Here is a 19,198-nt window from a genome sequence, read left to right as displayed (position 1 = left end):
AAAAGATGGGATTCATCCACCACTTCCAATTGTCAGGACAGCTTAGCCATCCCCCAGGCTGTATCACATGGAACAATGCCTTGGAAAGACAGATGCCCTCACTCTAAACATCTCTGTGGCATGCTCTGAACATTGAACTMGTTGGTGGAAGAGATGCATGCATTTTTCACATTATATGAGTTTGGAATGGTTTTAGGAACTTTTAGGCTTTTGTTGATAAGCACCCAGAATAAGAGACATGCAGTTGTGTGATCTTAAATATAAACATGTTGTTTTCCTTAGTAACTTAAGTGTACCAGTATTAGAGGCTTCAACTTCASTCTGTATGGTAACAGGCTCTTTAGACTTTCTAACCCACTTCCAGCACATATTTTTCCTTTCTCCCCAGAAGGAGAAATTCCTCTCGTGATGACTACCTGCGCTTTTATACAGGAATGTCAGCAGCAGGATGAAAGAGAAGACCAGGATTATTTAATCATCATCTGTTTCAGTATCCTGAGTCTGTGATGCCACAAAAATTTTAGTGTGCAGGATCATAGAGGTGTTTGTTCTGGGTAGAGCCTTTATAACTCTAAAAAAGAAAACAGGCAGAAAAATTGGACTACTGAGAGAAATTAGGACAAATAATGATCCCACTGTTKCGCAATCCCAGTTTTTATATTTGCTGATTTTAGGAAAGATGGTGCTATCTTCAGCATATTTTATTTAACTGGAAAGAGAAAGACCTTTAGATTCCAGATATGTCACATAAAAGGCARCAAGTATTGTTTACAGATCACTTCTTGAGAAAAACATACATCTCTAATTAGGAAAATACTTAAAGCCAAGCTTATCTTTATTATTATTAAGTACAGTTTCTGACATGGACAGGTCAACATAGAATCTCCTTGAATAGAGGACAACCTGCAAAGATTAATTAAAATAAAATAAGGTGGCCATTGTTTGTAGGATATATTAGACTTGGGGTCTACTGAGTCACATATTTCCTCTCTTGAGGCACCTATTTTTTCAGTTACATTTAAATTTTACATTTAAACAGTATGTTATCAAGATGGTTGAGGAAATTGAATTTCTGTGAATTCCTGAAGTTCCCCGTAGGGTTAAAAAAATTGAAGCTTTGACTGGACATCTGGTTCTCTGAGATGTTGTATAAGGACAGCTGTACTTAGCAGACATTTTTTGTAGAAGATTGAAAATAAAACTGGGGATTAAAAAATATGCATTTAAATTCATCTGCCCTTTCATGTGTACAAAACGCTTTATTAATGTGTGGCTTGTTTTCTCCAGATCGCTACAATTTCTCCGGGGATGGCATCATGTGAAAACACTCTAAATACATTGAGATATGCAAATAGGTATGAAAAACATTTTTTTGTAGCTATACTGGCTGTTGATGACTGAYATTTGAAATAGTGTTGTTCCATGATGTATGATTATTTTAGCTACTTGAAAAATTCGATTGTAGTTGTATTTCTTAATTACTTATCCAGGCTCACATTTAATTTAAATTTTCGCTTTGTACAACCATTACAAAAGAATCCATTGAAACTGCATCTGTGCTGTTATCCAGAGATGGATAATGTGGATTGCAATATATGTGGGAGATGCTACAATTAGATTTGCCCCTGCTTTGGAGGGACCATCTCTTGCATTAGGGGTAGTTGGTGTTCATGACAATTCTCTGGGATGTTGGCTAAAATACCTTTCTATGATGTGATACTTTTTTTTTCTATTTCTTGGGTAGATTTGCWTGGAGTTGCCAATCTGTATTATATATACATACAAAATTTCAGACTTCCCAAATTCAGGCAAATATGAGAACCCTAGGTAAAGAAGCAGCAAATACGACAGACTTTATGATCACTGTAGAGAAATTAGAACCTCCAGAGACAGATGCCTCAGTTCTGAGACCTGTACTGCTCAAAGAGTGTTTATCTCTCTCCAGTGTGAAAGGAGGCCTCACCTGCTGCAGTTCTCCTACGTTTAAATTCTGTGGAGATGGGTGCGCCTGAAGCCACACCTGTGACCCAGAAACGCCCCATGCTTTGCAGCAAAGGACCAAGGTGGCAGAGAGCCTCTGGGCCATCAGAAGCCCTGGCTTTGCCAGAAGAGGCCACCATCTGGGGGCCTGCTTGCCCCTGTGAGAGATCAGGCAGAGCCACAACTGCTTCTGCCTGGCTGAACAAAAGAAGGCTTACTGCCTGCTCCTCTCAATCTCCAAATATCCCTGTGTCTGGGTCAGTGGAGCTAGTAGTAAACCTGCCTGGCTTGGACCAGTCTTCCTGGAGAGAATGAGGCATCTAATCCTCTCCTTAGAGTAACATAATGGAGGACCTTGCACTTTCAAGACTTGTTGGAATGTCTRCCCCTTATAGAACTTACATTGCTGAAGTGACTCCATATAAAGTTACTACAAAATTAATTAACCACCACTGGTACTAGTACTATCTAGTGTATTAAATAGTTGTGCTGAAACTGTTTGCTCACCTTGGTGTTAAAATTGTATATTGTTACCRGGTATATACTTGTCAGAGTAATGCTGTTTCATGTATTTTCTATAGTTTTTTATTGTTGTCTAACAATACATCATTTTCATAGTGCAGTTAATTTTTAGGTCCTGGATGCTAGTGTGTGGGCAGTGACAACAGGAGGCAAAATAGAATTTAAACTTTTGTAGCTGTAGTGATTTGATATTTTAAAATTAACCATTTAGTGGAATATTGAATGTAGACCAAATCATATTAACTATACAAATGTAAATCTAGAATTACTCTTTTCAAAACATTGGTATTATGGTCCCCTACAAATTAGCAGCGCTCAGTTTTGTTCAGTTTTGTTAGTGATCTGACCTGTTTGCAGAGAATTTAAATTTATGTCGACACACTTGTGTTATAAAAATAATATTGTAGATAAACTCTTAAAGAAGTATGCTAAACAAAGAGTTGTCATTTTAACTGTGTTTATGAGAACATTTTCTTTTAATTTGCCACTGTATTTTGCTGCTGCAGAGTAAAGGAATTTGGAATTAGTCCTTCGGACATTCCCTTCTCACAGGGTAGTGGCAGTCGCTCTGATCTCTCTCCTTCCTATGAGTATGACGACTTTTCTCCTTCAAACACCAGGTCTACTTCATTCTATACATGGATCTTTATTTTTAAGTTTTCTTTTTGGCTATGTAATTWTACAGACCAACCTTTCATTAGTCCCCTTGCCTTGAGTCACACATACTTTGTTTTTATTTTGGTTTGGCAGGTGATGGTTCTGCATGATGTGCAATCATCTTCCCAGTATTTTGTTTACCCTCCTTAAACATCCACATTCTCTATCCAGGCTTGCTAGTTTCCTTCATACATTTAAAAAAAAAAAAAATAGAAATGGTGATGTCACCTTTGTACATTTAGTGGACCAACCCTAACAGTTCCGTGTTTAGGATAATTTGAATATCTCTGAAAGAGAAAATTTTCTTTCATATATATTTATGTTCATAAAACTTGTCGGCACTCTGAGCATAAATAAAAAATGTTTTCTGTTGTAGTAAATAGGTGCTACTTGAAGAAGTATTTTTCCTATTAAAGAAATTAGGACTATGTTCTAAAACTTGCTATGCTTTTAGACTTTAATGCATCTTTTATAAAGTTGCTTTTAAATGGGATTTTTTKGACATCATCAGCCTTAAATACCTAAATGCTACGAAAGCAGCTTAGCATTTTACTAAAATGTTTTCACCTTTGCAATTAATGAAAGGATCTGTTTATTTTCCAGAACATTTGCTTGCAAGTTACTGTTTTCTTCAGAATTTCTTGGTTTGCTTATAACAGGTAGTGCAAGCTGATTGACTAACATTTTTAAAGTGCAGCTGTGTATGCAGAAGCAGAAAGATTGTCAGGTCTAGGGTGCTAAATGACCCTTTCTTTGAAATATCACTTATTGTTAAGGAATAAATGTTGAGGGATTTGAAATTTTTGCCCTCCTAACTGTTGACAAGTAGTAAGATTTCAATCAGAAAATACTTCTTGCTAGCAGATTTACTTCAATTCACATGTAAAGATTAGTAAAAATGCAAGGGTCCATGCCTTTTAAGAACTAGACACCCATCTTTTTGTCACTGAAAGTACATTAAATTTGTGAAGTTGACATCATCATCTTCCTTAATAAATTAATTAATCGCGCATAAACCCATAGAGCTTTGTTTTTGGTTCTGACTCTTTTGCACAGGAGATTACTAATTTTCAGATGAAACATTTTCTGCCTGTAGGGTGAAGGAGCTGACGGTTGATCCTAGTGCTGCAGGAGATATCCGTTCCATTATACACCATGCTCCCAATCAGATGGATGACTTGGAGACACAGTGGGGTGTGGGAAGCTCTCCTCAGAGAGATGATCTCAAACTGCTTTGTGAACAAAATGTGAGTGGTTACAGAATTGCATAGAAAGAGATGATGACATACAGTGGCAGAGTTATTTATAGGCTGTTAGTAACATCTTAAATACATACAGCATACWTCTTCACCTTTTCTCTTTATGGTATTATGTTCATTTCCATACAAAAGAAAAACCAAACCCAGAAATGTTCTTGGAAGGGTTTCTTTATCTTCCTTGCTGATTAAGGCTTTTACTGTCTAGGCAAGGTGTGGTGATTATCTGTRGTATGCATTTATTCCATGATATTATCACCATTTTTTGGCAGTTTTAAGTATCCTAAAACCAATTTGTTTAACCCTCTCTGTGGTTTTGAGCATTATTTTCCCTGCATACAAACTCCATTTCAATTGAGTTTACCTTTCCCTGCATGTATTTATCTGGCTATCATTCTTCCTCCTGGCATCCTGATTTTCGTAGGGTGCAACCGCAGTGCACTGTTTGGGAAGACAGCCACATGATGTTCCCAGTAGGTCTCCCTGGGCTGCAAGACTAGGGAGCTGAGAGGTTTCTTCAAAGGGCGTTCTTCCGAATTGTCGATTGTCAGCTTTAGTCCTGGTTCTTTAAATATTCAGAAAGGATTAAAAGTTGATTTGTGAAAATGCCCATGAAAAATAGAAAAGAAAAATCCTTACAATCCTAACATTTTTCACAAGACTCTCTATCTTATCAGACATCTCTGTGGTATCTGCAGTATATCTCACTTTAGTAAATGACTTTTTTTCCAGGACTCTGTTTCATAAGGCCATGCTAGTGATTCCTAGTGCTTCCCATTGGACAGTCCTTCCAACCAGATATCTTTTCATATCACACTTGTTCCGTGCTTGTACTGAATGAAATTAAGCCGTAATATTTTAAAGGGTATTTCAATGGCGTTGTATAAGGAGCTATATTATCTTGGTAAAACATTAGTTTCAGCCTACCTAGCACTTTCCTCTTCTGTTGTTAACTATTCATTTCTAAAGAAGCCTTCTTTGTCCCAGTTTGTAAATGCATATGTGCATTCTTCTGATTTATCAATCACTATCTACATTTTAGATTTCTTCCTTCACATTTAACTTTTTTCCAAAGGTTTAATTAAATTTTGGTTTTTCTGAAATGTAATTTTTCTGAATATAATTGCTGTTCTCTTTTTTTTTTAAATTGTTGTCTATCTGTTGCAGCATGGACAACAAAAAGCCCTGACAGAAAACCGGAGTTTTAAAATCTAAAACTATAATTCTTTCTTGGTGACTCCCTCTTCCYAYTATTTTAACTTGTTATTTTTATGTGGAATATTCTGATTTCCAGTACTTGCTAGGATTAGTGTCTGGAAATTTTTAGTGAATAATAATTAAATTTAACTCATCGAATATTTTTAATTTATTTCCCCATTTGCTCATTCCTGGAGATTTTCTTAGAAGTATTAAATTATATTTTTGACAAGTTTTGCCTTCTGCATATTTTTCCATGTTTGTGTAATGAAATGGGTCACATTCAGTGTATTTCTGTTGCCACMGTTCTTTCCAGACTAACAAGATTAATTATTTTTTTAGGAAGAGGAAGTTTCTCCACAGTTGTTTACTTTCCATGAAGCTGTGTCACAAATGGTAGAAATGGAAGAGCAAGTAGTAGAAGACCACAGGACTGTCTTCCAGGTAAAAGATGGAGCTCCTAATTCAGGAATTCAGGTTTTCCCAATGAAAGAACACACTCTTGAAGATGGAGGAACAGCTGATCTGTAGGAGCCATTCTGTCTGTGAAAGAGTCCTAAACTGATTTATTATGTTAAGCTGATTGTATCAAACAAATTGGTATGCATTMCATAGCAACTAATCTTTGTCCCCATGATGAAACATTTGTGTATCATTCTAGAAGTTTAGTAAAATTCTCCTTTGCTGGGCTAGCAATTAATAATAATGTTTCTGTCAGCACCATTTCTGTTTGGTCATCTCTCTCCAAGTGTTGTGTCTCAGTATCCTTTTGTGACATCTGCCTCTGAGATCCAGAAGAGACACATGTACTTCAAATTCCCTGTTTGCTTCCATGTTAGAGCTATGTAAACATTTCACTTACTATTTGCTAGGGCTTTTGGTGGGAATGCTGCTCATTTGGTGCTGGTCAGTGCTATGGAACCTTTGACACTCACAAAATAAATCGTGGCAATAAGGATGAGTTTCTTGTTTACAGAAGGAAATGTGGAATGCTTCTGTTCATAACCTTAGAGCCTCCAGGCAGCAGGCTGTTTGGCACATCTGTTCCTAGAGAACAGCAGACAATTAAACCTGTAGGGAAATACACACATCTCCTCAACGTAGTTTAGTGGAGCATTGATGAGTGTTCATAGWACAGTAGGATTCTACATAAAACATCATACAGTGGATGTAGAGATTTAGTTATGGAACATTAGCCCTGAAGTAAAACATGCAGAAGTGTTAAAGTCATGTGTCACGTGCTTTGGCTAGGTCCTAATGAGGCTTCTGGACAGACAAGCTGCATTAGTTGAAGTTGCAATTGCCTGTATGTATGTGTCCATGTGGCCTTCTGCTGGGGATCACTGCTCCTTCCATCAGTCCCTGGGAGGAAATGTGTCCGAGCCTCAGATCCCTTTTTCACAGCATGGCTTGCTCATGCTTCGTATGTAGGTCGGCTGCASTGATAAAAAAATCCAACAGCTGTACCAGTCATCTTCTGTATTCTCCTGGAAGTGGCTGATACACAACATCCTTTCCTAACAAAAATGGCTACAACATACTGATGTGACTAATTGTGCTCTACGTTTTCTTGGGTCTTTCTCTAAAATGGACAAGGTTTTGTTAGATGAGATCAATCTTACCCCAGTATAAGCTCCACCTGTCCTGAAAGCCAGAAAACAAACAAGGGGGTTTGGACTACATTTTCAATGTTGCTTGGACTATGGAGTATAAAGGGAACAATTTCATTTTATGTATGTAAGGCCAAGATTTCTCATATGCCTAGAACTGTCAGCTGCTTTTTTTTTTTTAAACCAAAGCATTTACAGTGGGATCAGTTCTCCTGGTCTCAATCTTGCATGGTTCTGTAAGATTTAACTCCGGGCTGCATTCTGCTTTGCTACAGGCCTTTTTTTTCTCATATTTTTTTMTTTTTTAATAGTCAGAGTGCAAGGATGAGGTGCTTTAACCAACTTTTATTGTATTCCTGTGTGTGGATTTAGATTATGCAGTATTAAGTTTAAAATAGGTCTCCTTTTTATACAGCTTCTCTCAAAATGGGACAGAATTATCTGGGTTCCTTGAATGTAGTAATGAATTTGTGATAAACAGCCCATACTTAAAGCCTGACTTCAAAGTTTGACTGTTGTCTAAGAGGACACAAACTTGACATAAAGTTCTGTTCCCTAAATTTCTTACCTTTGCAACTACCTATTGCGAATTTGATGAGAACTGAATAGCTGGGATTTMCCTGTTGCTAATGTGACCACTGAAAATAAAAAATAATGTAGAAGACATAAAGTTTTGCTGATTTAGGAATAATTCATTTTAGGATTGAAATCTGTTTTATTGAGGTGACTAGACAGTAAATGTCTGGTCATTTTGAGAAATAGTCTTAATCAGCTCTTTGTCTTGAAACTTTGCTGATGTATTTTATTGTAYTTTTACACTTTTATCTAGGAGTCCATTAGATGGTTGGAAGTTGAAAAACTGCTTCTTGAGATGACAGAAGAAGTAGACTATGATGTGGATTCTTATGCTACCCAACTTGAAGCAATTCTAGAGCAAAAGATTGATATTTTGACTGAACTTAGAGGTAAGTTGCTTTTAATCACTTTCCTGTGCATTATTGGTATATGTTATGAAGATTTGCAGTTAAAAGAGGAAAAAGAAGATGAGTATATTCTATGGTCTTTTTTCCCTGCTTATRCTGTCCTTCAGTGGAAGGAGCATTTATTCTGTAGTCTAAGAACAAGTTCACACCTATGATTAGTTCATCGTAACATAAAGGAAGAGTCYATGCTTTACGTCTAGAGAGTATAAACTCAATCCTGCAACTTTTCCTTTTTTCCAAAACACTAAAGGAAGGTATGRAATGTATGATAAAGAATAAGAGGCAATGCAGTGAGGAGAAAGTAGCAGGAACTCCCAGTCCCTGCTGTTGCATTCTCTAATGTAGCAGGGAGCCTGCTGTCATTTTTCAGACTGTGCTGAAGAGTGGCAGCAAGCTCTGAGTATTTTAGTTGTTAGTTTGCTTTTTTTTCAACAGCCTTTCTGTTTGCATTTTGTCAGCTTGTCTTTGTTAGAAAACAAACTGCCGCTAATTCTTAGTGCYCAAAATTAACGCTTCCACTTGTCTTCTAAAATCAGCTTGTCAGCTGGGTATGTCCTGGGGAGGAATTTTTCCTTTTCATTTTTTAAAACCGTTTAGACTCCAGCAGACATACTGCTATACTTAAAAGCTCAAGGGTAATTTTGGGGGCTGAAGGGAGAATTTTCGTGATYTATCTTAGAAACCCTTAACATCTTACTGAGTATGAGTGTCCACTCAAAATACATCAAGCAGATCAGATGTGGCCTGCTTGCCTCGCAAGCATGCCAGTTGTACTAGGAGCTAGAAGCTGAAGGTTCCTTTTTTTTTGTATGGATGATGGCTTTCTCTTCAGAAAACAGCCATTTGAGACACCAGCAGTGAAAAAAATACAGTTTAGGTGACCACCTGTTCTTCAAAAACTTAGTAGATACTGGATTTGAAAAATGCTGCTGGAGGTAAAATGCAAAGAGATCTAGCATCTTTACAGCCAGCTTAATGTAACTAGTTTTACAGGAGAGAACACATGTACAGTCAAAACTTCTCTCTCAGTATCTTCTGTGTTCGTCTCRTGGCACAAAATAGTTGCTGAATTGTTCAGTCTTTACTTCTGTCACTRTCATACTTTTGCTCTCATTTTGGCTTCCTTCTTCCCATTCGTGGGCATTTTACTGGGGAATGGAAGGAACAGGAATAGAAATATATAGAGGATGCCACACTTAGTTTCTTAAATTTCTCCCATTCTTACTGAATTATGATGAAACCAGTGAGTGATGCATTTAACTATTTACAATGAGTGGGTTCCAAAACTTACTCATAAATGTTTTACACATTCATTAGAAAACAGAGGGGACTMGAATTAACTCTTCTGGGTCTTGTATAGAAATGGCAGATTGTRCACTAAATATGATTTTGTATGCCCCTAAGAGTAGTTTGGAAGGTTCTGTGAGGGAGAGGATGTAGGTGGTGTTTATGTCCCTAGACTCTCTAAGATAGGAGAATGTAAGTGTGAACAGTTTATATACTGGAAATACAAGTGCAGTTCACAGATGTATCCTGCCTAGAAACAGGGGTAGCATCCAAGAAGAGACTAAGTTGCTAAGCAACTTGTTTGTATGGTATTGAATGTAAGCTTATCTCAATCCTCTTGTAGTTTGTAGTGTCAGCTATTTTTGTAGAGGAATGTTCTTTGTTGTGCTTTAGGGTTGGGATGTGTTTCAAGATTTGTTGAGCACAGGCTTACCAGTACTCATTCTCTTCTTTTTTCATTAAAGACAAAGTGAAATCTTTCCGGGCAGCTCTGCAAGAGGAGGAACAGGCCAGTAAACAGATCAACCCGAAAAGACCACGTGCCCTTTGAAATGGGCCTCTGCTGCTAAAGGAATCCATGAACCCGTACTGCTGTAGCACACATTTGTTACAATACCTAGTGGCCGAGAGAATTCAACTACTTGAAAGTGTAAAAATGTTAGAAATGTTTGTGGAAATGTCCTGTTTCTTATTCACCTGAATGACATTTTCAGTTTTATGTGAAGTGCTCCTATGATGTCTACAAAATGCTTCTAGACCAGACAGCACAACCATGCAGGGTTCAGATCTGTGAAGCACTTTGTTTTAAATATTTCATTTATTCAAATAGTGAAATGTTTGGAGATACTTGCCATATTTTTAATAAAGTAAAACTGTGGCCATTAAAATGTCACAGCACTTCCTTCTGACCATGTTCAGTTTTATTACAAAGACCAGCTGTGCAGTTTAAAATTGTGGCATGCATGCACACACCTCAGCTAGTGGTTTTACGTAACTTCTCTTCCACAAACAGCTGTGCTCACTCTTCCCATTCTGTGCCTTGATGAAGGCTACATAACCCTAAACATCCTCTTTCCGAAGCACAGCCTTAAAAAACTACATTCCTTATTTGTCAATATAAGTTTCTTTAGTGTGTGTACATTCTTGATGTGTTCCAAGACTTATTTTTGGTGGCTAGTTTCATTTCACAGGATGTGCCATATCATTTTAAGAGGAACTGCAGGCTGTTGAATGGATGAACAGCTGGACATTCCATTTTCCTTGTAAAAATCTGGAATCTTGATTTATTTGAATACCATTAAGAATGGTTATATAATTCTAACATTTTATCTGTAATAATTAAAAAAAAAAAACCAAAAAAACCAACAAATCAAAAAAAACCCACAAAAAATATAAATTAGTTGATGTATATTAAAGGGTAATGTTTTAAGTACTGAGGAGAGTTGTATCTTAGGATAATGCAGATAATATGATATGTGGTATGGTGTGATAATGCTATGTATGGATAAGTTAACTATCAAACTTTGGGGATAAATACATCCATACTGGCCTTTCACATACTGTTTTAAAACCTTGACTTTTGATGCATGACAAACTTACATGTACATTAACCGTAGTTTGCAGGTAGTTTGAGTAGTTCTGTTGCTTTAAGAAGTAGCTAGTACCTATTTTTCCCTTTGTACAGTGCCAGCAGCTGAAAAGTGGGGTGAAATTGCATCATTTGACGATTTTGCACAATACCTCTACCTAGCGCTAATAGAAATCCCACAAGTTCTCACAAATGGCGCCATGTGTATCAGCACTTTTTAGGTGGTGGCACTCAAGTTATTTTTGCAAGTCAGTATCCAAAAAAGATTGACCTTTCATGTAAGAACTTCTTGTCAAATGAAGAACTGTAGACCTCTCTAGGAGTTCTCCCTCTTTCCAGGAGTTTGTATCAGCAGACTTTCCCTTGGAAATGTTTAACATTACTTTTGAAATACAAGCCTGTTCGTTTGTGTCAGGCCTAGAGGGGATATAAGGGGAAGGCAATGAAAAGAGAGTTAAATGAGCCAGAACTTCTTGTAGTGTTTAATGTTTGTATCTCCCATAGAAAGGTAGGCTATGGGAAGCTCTTGTCGCATCATGGTTAAAAAATCCTCCTGTGTGTAAACATGAAAACTGAAACAATGTAGATTTTACATAATGTGTTTAATAAATTAAGCTATTAAATGAATTGCATCTGAGAATTTTTGTTGTGCTTTGGGAAGGGTTTCAGTTTGTACGCTCATCAGTTACATTTTTGAAAAGGCCTCTGATTTCAGAAGTACTTCTGAAGCCAGGTCTTCTGTACAAATTTGTTATATAGAAAGAAGTTCCCCAGACCACTGTCCTGACCGTTGCAGTAGATCTTAAAAAAAATCACACCTCTTTCTGAACATTTTTTTAAGATCACTGCCCATCACAGCTTGTCTTGGTTTGAAAGACAGGTGTTTGCTGATGAAGGCAGGGAACCCCCTCAGAGTGGTGGATATGACTCCCCTTCCCTCGGAATTATTACAGCTTTGAAATCACGGGGCTTTCAGGCAAGAATATGGGTAAAAGGGAATAACAGTTTTTACTAATATATATAACAAGGTGAAACAAGTAACAACATCGATAGCAACAATCAACCCAGCCACAAACCCAGTGACAGCCTCACACACAGACACAGCCTCCCCTTTGGTGCAGTTACAGTCCCAGTCGGCAGGGGCGCTGTTGGCTCCCGGCCGGGCAGGGCGGGTGCGATGATTCCCCGGCGGCTGCAGGGGGCGCTGTGCCGCGGGTCCCGGTGGGTTCAGATCTCCCACAGCGCCAGTTATGGACACAGAATGGCAGGGATGGATGGAGAAAAGTTTCTCTGCAAACTCACAGCGGAAACGCCGATCTTAGTGCCTCCTCTGGATAGCAAGGAGCCTCAGAATGGCCAGATGGGCAAAAAGACGAGCAGAATCCCGCGGCTGCAGAYGGGATGCAGCAGATCTCGACCACTGTAGCTGGAATCGCAGGGGTCCCCGGCAAGGCACGGGGGCAGAAGATCACAGTGCAGTGAACAGGAACCAATGACYGGAGATGCTGGGYTCTGCAGCAGCAGGACCACCGTMCTCCCTGAGCCAAGCTGGGCAGGAAGTGAAGCTATCCCCTGCCCCGTACACACACGCCCTCCCCGAGCCCAAAACTCCTGCAAGAACTTCCCTCTCTCCAAAGAGAGGGATAAAAAAACAAAACCTGCCAGCTAGGAGCAGTGCCCAGGGAGACCCTTYGGGTGGGGCRTAGGTTCTTTTGYCTTCCCCAATCGCCCAACCATCAAAAGARTKACTTGGCAATCAGTGTATCCCAGCAACAAAATGGGAAAGAAAAATTCCCCAARGAAGGAAACCAAAGGGGAAACCTTAACCCACAACACAGCTAAAAGAAAAAACAATGGAATGGAAGGCAGCAGCTTCTTAGCAGGTGACAGTACAAATTATTATATAATATCAGAAATTTTCTCTCAAGCTCCTCTAAAGAATTCTTACTTTCTAAAATGCGTCTGAAGAGTGAGGCATCCTACCAGAGTAACAGTGGTTTCCGTACTATTTGTCCATGCAAGCATAGCTGCACAACCAGGCTGTGGCTTACTATGGGTGCCAAAATGGACAGGAAGGACTGTCAGCTTTCAGCACCTTTTTACAAAGCCCTTTAAATTACATGTGTCCAGTCAGCTAGTACATGCAAGCTGAAATTGTGTCTACTGCCAGTCTTTGCACCAGAACCTGCTCTAAGTCAGAGCTACACTGATACTGAAACAGTGACAATCAAGAAAACATAATGGGGCTGGTTGTGGCACCTAGAATTCACTGCCATAATGGACTAAAATTACTTGAAGGAACTCAGGCTTATCCTTGATTCCTGTCCTTTACAACAAAAGCATTTAGGAAGTGTGATCCAAACCTTCAGCACTTATTCCTTCTATATTAGTCTGAGCATATTCTCTGTGGCTATTTACCTAACTCACCATTTGGTTCTGCATGAAGTAAAGCAGCACTAGAATTAYTGAATTATCAAATTGTGAAATAAACGTGCAATTCACTTTTTGAAGTCAGTGCTTCAGGATGCCTGTAAATTTGAGTGACTATTTCTACACATGCATCTGAATCAACTACTTTTGAAGAACTGTCCGGGGATGTCAATGGTGCTGCTAGCTGAACCCAGGCTTAAGGTTTTTTCCAACCTTAATGATTCAATGTGCATAAAAGCAGCTTTTCTTCAAGGTTTTGCTAATTTGCATGCACTGCTCTAAGTCTCATTGAAAGCTATGATCTGTGCTAAGATTTCTCCTTGCCTTGAAGYGCAAAATAGTTACCTTAAAAAAATAGCTGCTTGAATTTACGGTTGACCAAAACCCCAACCCTTCTTCTGTGTGTGTTTGTAAGCCTTGACCCTTTGGTATTTTTCTGCTTCCTACAGTGGAGGAAACAGTTAAGGCAATTCTGTAAATGACATCAAGCCCACAAGATAAATTCTTTTGTTTTCTGAGAAACACTCCCTGGGATTTCTCTAGGAGAAGCAGATTACTCATAGGCTTGGAATGCGGGTAATTACCAGAGGGACGGGAGAGAAAGGCATCTCAGATCAAAACAAAGTGTTTAAATACACTTTAAAACAAACACAAACAATTGATACAAAAAAAACCCCAGAATTACTTTGTTATCCAGACCCCTTATGGGTTGTACTGTTGAGTATTGTGTATGAATGTACTTAGGTGAAGTCCATGATAAGAGAACACAGATTTCAGTTATCATCAATCCATGTTTTGGGTATATTTAGAAAAACATTGTCATGAAGTAGTCCAGCATTTCACTTCAGCTGTGAAAGAATTTACTGCTTTTAAAATACAGCAGCAGCTTCTTGCCTGCTGTCCGTGATAAGACTGCATCTAACATTTTATTATTAGTCCAAGCATATACGCTGTATTCTGTTCATTGCTTTCACAAGAAAAGCTTGTCCCATTTCAACCACTCTGGCTTAGGAAAAACTTTGGTGAAAAAATACAGCATCTTTCAATCTTCTAGCAGGATCTATGAAAAATGAATGCCTTCTGAGTTGAAGCCATGCAGCAATCTGAAAGAGTGAAATATGTATATTAGAATTCTAGCAATTTAAACTACAGTTTAAGGTGTTTCTAAGATGTGCTGACTGGCAAAGAAAATAGCATGAAAGTAGCCATCACTGATCAACTGCAAAGCAAGTATTTTTACATGTCCAAAATGAGAAGTTATGAGCAAATTTGCCATATTAGAGATGCACAGAACAAATAGGTTTATTTTCAGTGCACTTAGTTCTATCTTGGATCCTATCAGGTTCACTATGTTTCTTCACAGAGGGGCAGTTGTCTTAGCTCTCACACTATGAAACATCTAGGAACTTTTATGATGAATTAGGCTTCATGATGCCACCAGAAATTAATTATTCATAATTGAAATCATTCTATAGATTATGGCGTAATTCTCAAGACAGAGAAAGGCTGTGTAAGACTCCAGCGAAGTTTTAATAACCAATTGACACTATAGCTATTTTTAAAGGAGACAAAGGTGTCTAGTACACATGCACCTGTATTAGGGATCCTTAGTTAGTTGCTTCTCAATATTATAACCAGCATTTAAAATATATATGTAGAGCTTAAGGTTTTGCTCATGTTCAGGACTGGAAGCAAGGACTGTCTGGTACTGAGAGGGAAACCCTACTATTTCTATGCTAATCTGTGCTATGCAGGTACAGATGCAGAGCTTAAAAGGAAGGCATAAAGAAAAAAAAGAATACCGAATGAAATCATCTATATCCATTGAACGGGCTCGTTTTTCAGAGTAACCTGTATCTTTTAGGACTGTCTGTATTTTCTCTGCAATTTTGAAGTTTTCAGGGATTTCCTGTCAAAGAAAAATAGGATAGGAATTATTTTCTTTTTATAACATAGAAAAAGTTTCATTTAAATAATCTCTTTCCTGCTCTTAGAATAGTTCTTGTTTCAAGTGATAAAAAAATAAGTTATACTTTTCCCAGAAGAGATTATTGTAATACTCTATTGTATCTGAATTTTTGTATCTCAGCACATTAGAAATGAATCACAACAGTACTGCACAGCAGACACAAAATGTTTAATTAAATTAGTAAAAAACCTTGAGACAYACATATATGGACAATATTAAAATAACACACTCGATTTCAAGCTTTTTCACTATGATTTAATGACCCTTTTACATTTTTCTCTAAGAAAAGAGGCGACTTCCTTCCATGTTCAAACTCTTTTAGGAAATATCTAATACATTAAGCTTTTCAATGTTAATTTTTTATTCTTATAGAAGTCAGTATGTAGGTCATATAGAAGGTAATAGGTTAAGATGGAACTCACTGTATTATGTAAGGAACAATGAATTCGGTAATTATGATCCAGCAACTGCTCTACAGCACTTGACCTGAAATAAAGACATATTTAGGATGAAAACTCAGCTGTAACTATTGTTCACTTGATTGGCTGTTAATAAACTTTAATGTTAATAAATTGGTTGTCTACTATAAAAAACTGTAACAACTACATAGAACTGCTCTTTGTAAACAGCTGCCTAGCTTTCTTCTAAAAGAAAAGGCTTGTGACCTCATTAAAAATCTTCCATCATGGGTTTGTCCCTGACTGTGCTGGCATGCATGTAATGCTGCTACATATTTGCACAAAAGAAATACTGGATAGGCTTTCAAAGTTCAAAAATATTTGACAGAAGTTAGTTACTTACTTAAATGCTGCAGAGAGTGTCTTGTTTTTCCTAACAAATGCTATCCTTACCAGACCATCCCATTCCTGAAATTAAAAATTTCAGAATTTACAGAAAGTAATGCAGAGCTTCTACAAAAAACAGTTTCTACTGACAACTTCAAAACAAAACTGAACAAAAAGGAAAATCCTTCATGAAAATATCTTTCTAAACAAAACAAAACCAGTCCTGTCTTGAACAAAGGATTACAAATGGAGGAGAAAATACTTCACCCACAAAAACCTTTTTGGCCCCTAGGTGCTATTGGCCAGATTTTACACACAGASAAGGCGGATACTTGAAGAAAATCTGGGTAACCATGGGCAAGACTGTACTGGTCTTGAAGTCTTTTAAAAACTAAGAATACTGTTCTGTAACATTTGCCTTCTGAGATTGTACACACTTGTCTGAAGATAAATCTAACAGATATTCCTTTGATCAAAGCCTACAAAATYATCAGCCAGCAACATCTCTGGGAGAGATCAGCCACGAAGAAAGGGACATTATTACTAGCAGCTTTCCAACTAACCAKAGTCTTATGTGGAATACTGTACACAAAGCTGCACCCAATTAATGGGGATATTTTCTGTTAATGTCCTAACACAAGCCTGAGCAACACAGGATTGTGGAAACTACAATGAATAGCTGATACTTTGTAGTAGAATCAGCACATGGAATTGAGTAGTAAGAGAAAAGCAAAATGAAATTAACTTATCACTAGTAGGTTATGTTGAGYATACGCTGCTCACCTGGAAGTTGATAGGTGGTGGTGGGTTCTTGGGCTCTATTCTGACAACACTGGATTCAACTTTGGGAGGAGGCCTGAAGTTGTTTTTTCCAACCTGTTAATCAAGAGCAGTCAGGCAGCTGTGTGAATAAGCTGCAAATTCCTCATATCCCTTGAAACACTCTTCTGTGTTTGATACCTGAGTTACCTAAATGCAGAATGACTGACCTACCTTCATCAGATGGTCCACTCGAGCTAATAACTGAGTATTAATAGAGAGTCTGCAGTACAGTTTACTTCCTGGTTTTGCAACCAAACGAAGTGCAAATTCCCTCTGAAACATAAGTATTGCACACCTGAGAGTAACAGAAATGAGAAAACAAATTCTAAGTAATCAACTTTCATGTCGGAAGCCAACTAACACACTTGGAAAACACAATTTGCCTCAGCACTTAGAAGCAGTTAAAGTTTACAGTAACTAAACTGCCTTGATTGGAGTGTGTTGAAAAAAAAACCAAAAGCCCCCACAAAACTTGGTGAAGCCATCTAAGCCTTCTGAAAGCTCAATTACAGAATTTGATTATTTATACTGCTAAATGTATCAGGATCAAAGAGACTAGTCTCAAGAGTCGCCCAATTATGACGAATATTTTTGACTAACTCTATGGTGAGTCCTTCAAATCCAAATTTTCCAAAAATTAACCAGTAMCATCATTGACCAACATTCCTCTCAGTGAGAGAAATCAAGAGCTGCTGATACACTGATGTCTGACACATAGACAAGACAGTTACATTTTTAGACCAGACAACAAGAAAGTGACTTGGATTCATTCTATACTTTCCACCCTTTTTTCAGGTAGGAAGGTATTTGAAATGCTATGATGCCCTGCTTATCCCTGGAATAATTCATTGTAATATTAGAAAGGTGCAACTCCTGTTTTTATCTGCTGGGCACAACTTGTTGCCGAGCTTAAATTTCCTCCTCATACTCAATACGTCAACTTAATTTCCAGGCACAGCTAGGCAATTGTTACAAAAAAAAACTGGCACAACTCTGATACATCAAGGTGCTATTTTAAGAAATAAAAAAAAATATTTGACTTGAAAATATTAAAAAAAATTATTTTATTTCCTACCAGGTCATACAGAGCTTTATTCTTACACATACCTGAAAAAAGGTCTATGAAGCAATAGCTTGAAAACAAAAGGTGAAGAAATCTAAGAAAAAAAATTAACAATGTTAGTGCAATTACTGGGAAATCAGCATTTAAAAGTAAAATCTGTTATGGTGTTGTATGCTATGCTGTTTAGCCCATACCTGGTAGGGCAGGTTAGCCACACATGCATCAAAGAATGGTAAATCTGTTTTTAAGATATCTCCAACCTTGATTTCAAGTTTGTTTGCTAGACACCTAGGGGAAAAAATACATTCTAATTATCCTCAAATAGGCATGTTGCCAAAATTTTTGTCAAAATAGCTCCACTGCTGTAAGTGTTCCCTGTTTCCACAATTGATACTTACGTGCCCTGGACTCTCTTCTGAAGCTCACCAACAAGCCTGGGGTCAATTTCACATGCAATAACCTGAAAAAAAGTATATATTTGCAATTCCATGTGACTCCTCCTAACTGGAATTAAGACATAAAAAAACCCAACCCTGCAACTATTGTAATGAGTTTAAAGAATTCTTTAAAAATCCTTATTAGGTTATCTGCCTTCTTCCCTCTCCAAGCACATGCAAGCTTTACCGTGTTGGTTTTGCTTGGCCTAGTTTTTGGAAGTGGGGGGGCCAAAAAGCTTCCAYCATGTCCTGCAGAGACAACTGCTGTTGGCTCTGAGGATGATGGACATGCCACTGACCAAACCTGGGCCAATTGGAGATGGTGGTTACGCCTCTGTGAAAACGTATTTAAGAAGAAATCAAAGCAAAGGGTTTAGCCACAGTAGTTTTGCCAGAGGAGGAGGAGGAGGCTGAGAAATATGTGAGGGACACAGACACCAAGGTCAGTGAAGAAGGAGGGAGAAGAGCTGCGCCAGGTGCCGGAGCTGCGATTCCTTTGCAGGCCGTGGTGACGACCATGGTGGAGCAGGCTGTGCCCCTGCAGCCCACGGTGACCATGGTGGAGCAGGCTGTCCCCCTGCAGCCCATGGTGACCATGGTGGAGCAGGCTGT

The 19,198-nt window shown here is 38.1% G+C and overlaps 2 protein-coding genes across 5 annotated transcripts in view; one reads left to right on the top strand and one right to left on the bottom strand.

The window, feature by feature from the left end:
- The window catches only part of KIF2A (kinesin family member 2A), a 33,838-nt gene extending 22,119 nt beyond the window's left edge, over positions 1-11,719 (top strand). For 3 of the 4 annotated variants that reach the window (XM_057389644.1, XM_057389643.1, XM_057389642.1), the window contains 5 exons: positions 1,288-1,355; positions 4,256-4,406; positions 5,955-6,056; positions 8,052-8,187; positions 9,957-11,718. In XM_057389644.1, the coding sequence (XP_057245627.1) occupies positions 1,288-1,355; positions 4,256-4,406; positions 5,955-6,056; positions 8,052-8,187; positions 9,957-10,042 (543 nt within the window). In that variant the 3' untranslated portion in view covers positions 10,043-11,718. Of the gene's footprint in view, positions 1-1,287; positions 1,356-3,008; positions 3,123-4,255; positions 4,407-5,954; positions 6,057-8,051; positions 8,188-9,956 lie in introns of all 4 variants that reach the window. The other variant, XM_057389645.1, reaches the window with a different exon arrangement.
- A 2,478-nt stretch (positions 11,720-14,197) lies between these two features.
- Positions 14,198-19,198, bottom strand: part of DIMT1 (DIM1 rRNA methyltransferase and ribosome maturation factor) — a 7,599-nt gene continuing 2,598 nt past the window's right edge. Inside the window, exons 4-12 of the mRNA XM_057389647.1 lie at positions 18,548-18,609; positions 18,344-18,437; positions 18,194-18,243; positions 17,258-17,381; positions 17,048-17,140; positions 16,281-16,345; positions 15,902-15,965; positions 15,313-15,419; positions 14,198-14,613 (exon numbers count right to left, since the gene is read on the bottom strand). Of these exons, the coding sequence (XP_057245630.1) occupies positions 14,571-14,613; positions 15,313-15,419; positions 15,902-15,965; positions 16,281-16,345; positions 17,048-17,140; positions 17,258-17,381; positions 18,194-18,243; positions 18,344-18,437; positions 18,548-18,609 (702 nt within the window). The 3' untranslated portion in view covers positions 14,198-14,570. The remainder of the gene's footprint in view (positions 14,614-15,312; positions 15,420-15,901; positions 15,966-16,280; positions 16,346-17,047; positions 17,141-17,257; positions 17,382-18,193; positions 18,244-18,343; positions 18,438-18,547; positions 18,610-19,198) is intronic.

Source organism: Malurus melanocephalus, unplaced genomic scaffold, assembly GCF_030028575.1.
Source record: "Malurus melanocephalus ecotype Western Australia unplaced genomic scaffold, MMel_1.1 scaffold_18, whole genome shotgun sequence".
Classification (NCBI taxonomy): Eukaryota; Metazoa; Chordata; class Aves; order Passeriformes; family Maluridae; genus Malurus; species Malurus melanocephalus.
This window is presented reverse-complemented; position numbering and strand designations above follow the sequence as displayed.